Source organism: Myotis brandtii, unplaced genomic scaffold, assembly GCF_000412655.1.
Source record: "Myotis brandtii unplaced genomic scaffold, ASM41265v1 scaffold7029, whole genome shotgun sequence".
Lineage (NCBI taxonomy): Eukaryota > Metazoa > Chordata > Mammalia > Chiroptera > Vespertilionidae > Myotis > Myotis brandtii.
In genome coordinates, this window is record NW_005370759.1 from 18,595 (window position 1) to 27,013 (window position 8,419).

Below are 8,419 nucleotides of genomic sequence, written 5' to 3' on the forward strand. Positions count from 1 at the left end.
GTATGCTTTTCTCTTTCCTTCTAGTTGTAGAATTTCCACTCAGCCAGCCTTCCTGTGGTTCTGGATGATGTCCGTTCCATCTTTTAGTTGTATTTTTGAAGTGGTTGTGCGAGGCAGCAATCTCCAGTGTTTACCTATGCCGCCATCTTGGTTTTTCTCCAGTAATCCATATTTTTAAAAGCATCATATATCCTTGCAACCCCTTGTGTAGTTTATGGACAATAGCATTGGTATTAGCTGGGTACTGAATTAAAAGCCGCTTTCCTACTGAATCATAATAAGTGTTTTACTTGAACTCCGGGGTAATTGCATAGACATTCATTTCAGAAGCACTGCCCTAGGATTTTTTTTTTTTAAATGTGAAGTCCAAGCTGAGAACTACAGACTTAATGGGCGAGGAAGTTGAGAGGCTTATTGCATTATCAGTGGGAGCATCTGCAAGTTCTGTCTCCTATTTGTCATCTCCAGCATACTATTGGCACAAGAGTCAGGTCCCACTCATTAACCTGGGAAACAAAATTCAAGGAAACCAGGTGTGTGATTCACCTGAGGTTTCCCCCGACTGTGCTGTCAGTGCAGAGTGTCCAAGTGTAACACTGTCTATGTGGCTGGATCAAACAGCATCAGGGGCAACAATCCCAGCAACTGGACTCAGTTATGTCTCTATGAAGGAGCTTCCCCTGTCTCTCAGTGCTTCTTCTCTGCTTTCTTTGTTTGCTTTTAGGCACATTAAGGTGTCTTAGTGAGTGTGCTCCAGAGAAATAGAACCAATAGATTATCTTCTATCTATCTATCTATCTATCTATCTATCTATCTATCTATCTATCATCTATCTATCTATCTATCTATCTAAATAGCTATATATCTCTATTATCTTTATAATCTCTATTAGTGACAAGCATAGTGAATCTGAGGTACCCTGACATTTTCCATGGGCACAAAATTACAACCAGATATTCTGTAAATAAATTGTCATATTTAGTGGGAAAGTGTTGAGGCCAGTGAGTTCTTGTTCTGGGAAAATTTCGTAGGAGTAGTGACAGTCACTTACAAGAACTTCTGCTGACTTTAAAGTTGGAGAAATGCATGTTTCAGCCTGAAGCACAGCCGACAAATATTTATGAAACATCAGTTTCATTGAGGCACTGTGCCAGGTGCTAGCCCTTCGGCAGTCAGGGCCTTTTCTGCATGGACTTTACAATTTAGTAGGAAAGACAGCTGTAAACAAATAATCCCCACGGGACTGAGTGCTGTGGGGATAAGCACAGGATGCTGTGGAAACATAGTATTGGGTTCTCATCTGGTCTGGGGAGAGAGGGACTAAGTGGGGGCAAGCCAGGGGAAGGAGCAGAGGGAGCAAGCTGCCTGGCCAGGTGGAACGAATTGCTTTTTTTTAAAAAAGGAAATTTGCCTGTATCTTCAGGGCAATGAGAATCCAGGAAGACTTAAGGAAGAATGAGGATCTGTTTTTCATTTCAGACTTCCACAGTGTCAAAGAAGGACATCAAAGAAAAGTGTCCAAGCATGGAAGCAGGGAGATGAATTAAGAGGCTGTTCCAATAGTACAGACACGATATGATGCCTTCCTGGTCTAGGTTAGTGACATTTGAGATAAGGAGTTGATGAGAAGCAGAAAATCTATAGGACAGTTGGCAGATTGTATGATGGTGAGAGTAAGGAATGAAAACTCTCCGGTTTCTGACTGGAGAACCTGGATCTCTCTTACTGGGATATAGGAAATTAGAGGAGGTCAAGATTGGCAGAGAGGCGAGATGAGATCATGAATCTGCTTACTTTAAAATGTGTGTGATACATCCAAGGAAAGATAATCATTAGGAAAATGGGTACACAGTTTTATAAGTTAGAGCGTCATCTACAACTCAATTCTAAATAGTAATTGAAGCCTTTGGAATTGTTGATTTTTTCTTGGTGGTATGTGTGGAATTATAAGAGAACAATGTTTATGAAAAGCCCTGGAACCTCAACATGTAAGATATTGACAGGGCAGGAGCCAAGTACAGTTACTGAGGCTTTCTGGGCAGGCAGATACGAGGAAAAGCAATATCTATTGTGTTAAAGGAAATAGATAAGAGTGTGTTAGAAAGGCTGGAATATTGTTACTTGTTAAAGAGAATTGATGAAAATAAGGCTTTTCCATAATAAGGATTGTGATTATAGAGATTTGGGGTCTAGAGGTTATATTATCGTGATGAAACTGATATAATGCATTTTTGCAGACCGTCTAATAGACCACATAGTACAAAATATGTTTTATTTAAATTGAGATTTTAATGGACACTGTTGTTTCTACTTAAAGGCATTGAAGAAGTATATGGCAGGATGGAATCAAACTGCCATCACAGAGTTCCTCCTCCAGGGCCTGCCCATCGAGTCAGAGCAGCAAAACCTGTTCTATGCCTTGTTCCTGGTCATGTACGGTACCACCGTCCTGGGGAACCTCCTCATCATTTTCCTGATTCGCCTGGACTCTCAGCTCCACACGCCCATGTATTTGTTTCTCAGTAACTTGTCCTTCTCTGACCTCTGCTTCTCCTCTGTCACAATGCCCAAGTTGCTGCAGAACATGCAGAGCCAAGTCCCATCCATCCCCTACACAGGCTGCCTGACCCAGATGTACTTCTTCCTGTTTTTTGGAGACCTGGAGAGCTTCCTCCTTGTGGCCATGGCCTATGACCGCTATGTGGCCATCTGCTTCCCCCTGCACTACACCACCATCATGAGCCCCAAGCTCTGTCTCTCCCTGGTGGCGCTCTCCTGGGGGCTGACCACGTTGCATGCCATGTTACACACTCTGCTCATGGCCAGGTTGTGTTTTTGTGCCGACAATGTGATTCCTCACTTTTTCTGTGACATGTCTGCTCTGCTGAAGCTGTCCTGCTCTGACACACGAGTTAATGACTTGGTGATATTTATCATGGGAGGGCTCATTCTTGTCATCCCGTTCCTACTCATCATCACGTCCTATGCACGAATTGTGTCATCTATTCTCAAGGTCCCTTCTGCTAGAGGTATGCACAAGGCCTTCTCCACCTGTGGCTCCCACCTGGCTGTGGTGTCACTGTTCTATGGGACAGTTATTGGTCTCTATTTATGCCCATCAGCTGATAATTCTACTGTGAAGGATATGGTCATGGCTATGATGTACACTGTGGTGACACCCATGCTGAACCCGTTCATCTACAGCCTGAGGAACAGAGACATGAAGGGAGCCCTGGGAAGAGTCTTTTGTAGAAAGAAAACTCCCTTTTCTGTATGATGATAAAGCTTAGTATTTTTGAATAATTTTATCCTGTAGACAAATTCATATTAAAAACCCATGGACACAGACCATAATGGGGTGAAGGACTGGGGATGGGAAGGAAGTGGGGAGCAGGGGAGTTAATGGAGGAGAAAGAGGGACACCTGTAATACTTTAAACAGTAAAGATAAATTAAAAAACTAATAGATCTTTTTTGTAAAAAAATATTGTGATATTAACCTACTCTTTTTTTAGAATTGATGTTTTTAAAAGAAATGACATTCTAAACAATTATACAGTAAGTAAAAGAGATGATGAGGAGGTGCATAGTTGAACTCAGAAACAGGATCTCAGTGACTTGTTAGCAAAGTCTTCCTTTTTATTATTGCAGGTGATCCTGAAGAAGCATTATTTAAAAACTTTGAACTGATCTATGTGTCTCCAGTTATTAAAGCAATAATTTATCATGTGTTTTTTAACCAAAACTCTGCTTTAAAAATATTTGTTCTCCCAAGTCAATATTGAATAAAACACAAACTTGTCACTCTCTTGATTACCTCTGCTACACTGGACTTTTTTGTTGTTGACTATAAATTCTTAACTTATGTCTTCCTCAGCAAGTGTTCACAGTACTCTCTCTCAGGATTGATTTTGCTGTGTCCCAGTGATTTTGGGTTGTTGTCTGTTCATTTTCATTTGTTTTCAGGAAGTTTTTTATTTCTTTCTTGATCTTGCTTGTAACCCATTCATTGTTTAATAACATGCTATTTAGCCTCCATGTGTTTGAATGTTTTGGGGTGTTTTTACTGTAGTTGATTTCTAATTTCACTCCACTGTAATCTGAGAAGATGCTTGATATGATTTCAATCTTCTTGAACTTGTAGAGACTTGTTTTGTGTCCTAATATGTGGTCTATCTTTGTGAATGATCCATGTGCATTTGAGAAGAATGTACATTCTGCCACATTGGGGTGAAATGTTCTATAAATGTCAATGAAATCCATCTGATCCAGTGTGTCCTTTAGAGTCACTGATTCCTTGTTAAGTTTTTGTCTGGAAGATCTATCCAGTGAAGTCAGTGGGGTGTTAAAGTCCTTTATAATGACTGTATTGTTGTCGGTCTCTCTTTTAAAATCCTCTAGAATTTTTTTAAATATACTTAGGTGCTCCTATATTGGATGCATATATGTTTACCAGGGTTATATCCTCTTGTTGGATAGATCTCTTTAGTATTATGTAGTGATCCTTATTGTCTCTTGTGATGACATTCATTTTGTAGTCTACTTTGTCAGATATGAATATTGCTACTCCAGCTTTTTTTTCTTTTTCATTTTCATGGAAAGTGTTTTTCCATCTCTTCACTCTCATCCTGTGTGTGTCTTTAGTTCTGTGGTGGGTCTCTTGTAGACAGCATATCGTTGGGTCATGTTTTTGTATCCATTCAGCTATCCTATGCCTTTTAAATGGAGCATTTAATCCATTTACATTTAGGGCTATTATTGATAGGTACTTATTTATTGCCATTTTAATTTTGTATGCCTAGATTTCTCTCTTTGTTTCTTCTTCTCATTACAGCAGTCCCTTTAGCATTTCTTGTAATGCAGGCTTGGTTGTGATATAATCCTTTAACTTTTTTATTTTTTTTATTTTTTGTCTTGGAAGCTCTTTATTTGACTATCTATTTTGAATGATAGCCTTGCGGGGGGAGGGAGGAGTAATCTTGGTTTCAGATCCTTGCTTTCCATTACCTTGAGTACTTCATGCCATTCCCTCTGGCCTGATGAGAAATCAAGTGTCAGCCTTATGGGAATTCCTTTGTAGGTAACAGTTTGATTTTCTCTTGCTGCCTTTAAGATTCTCTCTTTGTCTTTAATTTTTGGCATTTTGATTATGATGTGTCTGGGTGTGGGCCTGTTTGGGTTCTTACTTTTTTTTTGGAGTTTCTCTGTGCGTCCAGAACTTGTGTGACTTTTTCCTTTACCAAGTTAGGGAAGTTTTCTGCCATTATTTCTTCAAACACGTTCTCTATCCCCTTTTCCCTTTCTGCCTCTTCTGGCATACCTGCTCTCTTAATATTGTTACATTTCACATTGTCCCACAGTTCCTTTAAGCTAGTGGTCGGCAAACTGCGGCTCAGCAAACCGCGGCTCTCAAGCCACATGCAGCTCTTTGGCCCCTTGAGTGTGGCTCTTCCACAAAATATTGGCTCTTCCACAAAATACCGACTTCTGCGCATGGCCATGAAGTTTCAATTGCACTGTACGTGCATGCCCACATGTGGTATTTTGTGGCAGACCAACACTCAATGGGCCAAAGAGCCACATGTGGCTCGTGAGCCGTGGTTTGCCAACCACGGCCTAAAGCTGTTCTCTTGTTTTTTAATTGTTTTTTTCTTTTTGGTTCTCTGATTGAGTGATTTTTTTCAACTGTGTTTTCTAATTCACTGATTTGATCCTCAGCTTCCCCTAATCTGCTGTGTATTCCTTCCAATATGTTCTTTATTTGTGTTATGTCATTCTTTATTTCCAACTGAATTTTTTCATATTTACTATATCTTTTTTCATGTTGTTGAGCATCTTTACCATCATTACTCTGAACTCTGTTTCAGACAAATTTCTTATCTCTGCTTTATTTATCTCTTCTTCTAGAGAATTCTCTTGTTCTTTCATTTGAAATGTTCTTTCGTTTGGGGGTTGTTTCTTTGTCTCCTCATTTTGGTTGTCTGTTTGGGTTTGTGACTATATATTAGGTAGATCCTCTGCACCTCTCAATCTTTAGTGCAGGACAGTGTCAAACTCTGTTTTACTAATTAGATCAGGCAAAGACTCAAAGCCTCCAGAGACAGCCTCTGCCTATAGACTGATAGGATTCTAACTTGGATGGCCCCAGGCAATCATCTTCAAGTGTGGGGAGAGTTTTTTCAACAGTTGCTTCTGCCTGGAGGCTCATTGTTATTTTTATTTTCTTAAGTGGCCTCAGGGCAAGGTGTTTTTCAATAGGGTGGGTTTGCTGTCTTCCCCCCAGACAAGGTAAATGTCTGTGTGGGAAAGATGTCCTCTTCTGTGTGAGGGAATGACTCAGCCCAGGAAATTGGGGGTGTCTGCCTAATAAGCTCTAACCCCCGAGTTCCCAATCCTGGCTTCTGCTCACATAACTCCAGTACATTTCACACTCACTCTCGAAGCATGGGGGTTGGGGGGAAGGGAAGGGACTCCCCAGGGAATTTTGTGTGTTGGCCCTTTAAGAGGGATCCTGAATTTTCCACTGTCATTCCCTGGCAAATAGCAACCCTGCTGCTTTTCACAGCCAGATGTTATGTGGGTACCCTTCTCAGTTGTGGTGCTCTCTGGTGGGGGTCCAACTTGGGGATTAGATCCCAGAGTACTTAGTGGCAACCCCCCACAGCTGAGATATCTCTCTGAAACTTCAATTGCTGTCTGTGGGTGCCCAGCCAGCCCTTTCATGCCTCCGCCCCTCCTACCAGTCTCTATGCAGTCTCCACTTTTGGTCCTCGGGCATCAGGGTTCTCTCCTCCGAGTCTTCCATTGATTATTCAGGAAGATTTTCTGTATTTTAGTTGTAATTCCAGTTTGTTCCTGGGAGCATGTCTATGCAGCATCCACTTACTTCTACCATCATTTTTAAACTCTCCCATATATTAAGTTTTTATTCTGTATGTAAATAAAGAAATATTAACACATTATAATTTATATTAATATCAACTAGTAATGAAGATGTAGAAAGTGAAGAAACACTTTAAAGTACCATTTATTATAGCACTAAATAATTAAATACTTAGCTATAAATCTTACGCAATATGTCTCAAAACACTGATTAAAGAAATCACAGATGATCTGAAGAAATGGATAAATATAATGGGAGATATTGGAAGATTCAATACTATTGTTAAGATATGGCCATTTCTGAAACTAATCTAGAGAATCCACACAATTCCATTAGAATTCCAATGGGGGGGGTATAAATAGACAATCTGATTATAAAATTTATATGTAAAGGAAAGAAACTAAAAAAGCAAAGTTGATTTTGGAAACAAAGTAGGAGGACTCATATTGCTCTGGTTTCCAGATGTACTATTAAGTTAAAATCATCAGGAAATTGTGGTATTAGAAAAAAGATAGAAATATAGATAGGTATAGAGACTATAGAATAGCTTATAGAGTCCAGAAATAGATCCACTCATGTATCATCCATTGATCACTGACAAAAATCTAAAGACAATTCAATGGGAAATAGTCTTTTTAACCATTGGTAATTGAGAGATTGAATTTCCATATGCAAAACAGAATCAAAACCCATAGCTCACACTCTATACAATTCATTCAACATGGGGCAGATACCTAAATATTTTTATGTGAACTTAGGGAGTTCCCCCAGGACATCCTGTGTCATGGAGTCAGAGAAGTTCGAGAGCAGGAAGTCAGGAGCATGTAGAGCATAAATGAGGTGAAATGGTTTTAAGTTGCATCCTCTAAAGCTAGTTGAAGTCAGTGCAGAGTTGGTTACTGCACTTGTGGCTGGAAGAAGAGATGAGGCTGAGAGAATTAAAAATGGCACACAAGAAGTGTTTCATATAGTTCTCAAGGGAAAAGTGCTTATAACAATGGTTTCATTGATTGAGAATTGAACCTACCATCTGGACTCTTTGAAGTTCTTATGTGAACCAATAGACAAAGAGCAATATTGCTATTCTGCTTAGGGTGACAATATTTATTACAGATGGAAACATGCCCTTTGGAATGGAACCTGGGACCTTTCAGTCCGCAGGCCGACGCTCTATCCACCGAGCAAACCGGATAGGGCGCAACTGGACATTTTGAAGTTCTTATGTGAACCAATAGACAAAAAGCAATATTGCTATTCTGCTTAGGGTGACAATATTTATTACAGATGGAAAACTAGGATGCTTTACACAACTGGATCAGAGAAGACCATGTCGGAAATACTGTGAAATTCTTTTGTTATAGCTTTGTATTGTCATGTCTAATAATGAATGTTATGAAGATTATAGCAAACCAATAAAAGCAGGATCAGTGATGATGCAGGTATCTCAGAAATGAAAGTCTGCATAACATCACTATGTAAAGAACCCTATCCAGCTGAGATGATGGTCAAGGAGAACATGAAATGGGTGGTGAAAGAA

General features: G+C 39.8%; 1 protein-coding gene across 1 annotated transcript; it reads left to right on the forward strand.

Moving 5' to 3' along the window:
- Window positions 1–2,332: 2,332 nt before the first annotated feature.
- On the forward strand, window positions 2,333–3,282 carry LOC102248304 (olfactory receptor-like protein DTMT). Its single transcript, XM_005882300.2, has one exon. The coding sequence runs from the start codon at window positions 2,333–2,335 to the stop codon at window positions 3,275–3,277; it is 945 nt and encodes a 314-aa protein (XP_005882362.1). The 3' UTR covers window positions 3,278–3,282.
- The last annotated feature ends 5,137 nt before the right edge of the window (window positions 3,283–8,419 follow it).

Excerpts from the sequence above, each read along its gene's own strand:
- LOC102248304 (XM_005882300.2), top strand. The coding sequence starts at position 2,333 with ATGGCAGGATGGAATCAAACTGCCATCACAGAGTTCCTCCTCCAGGGC.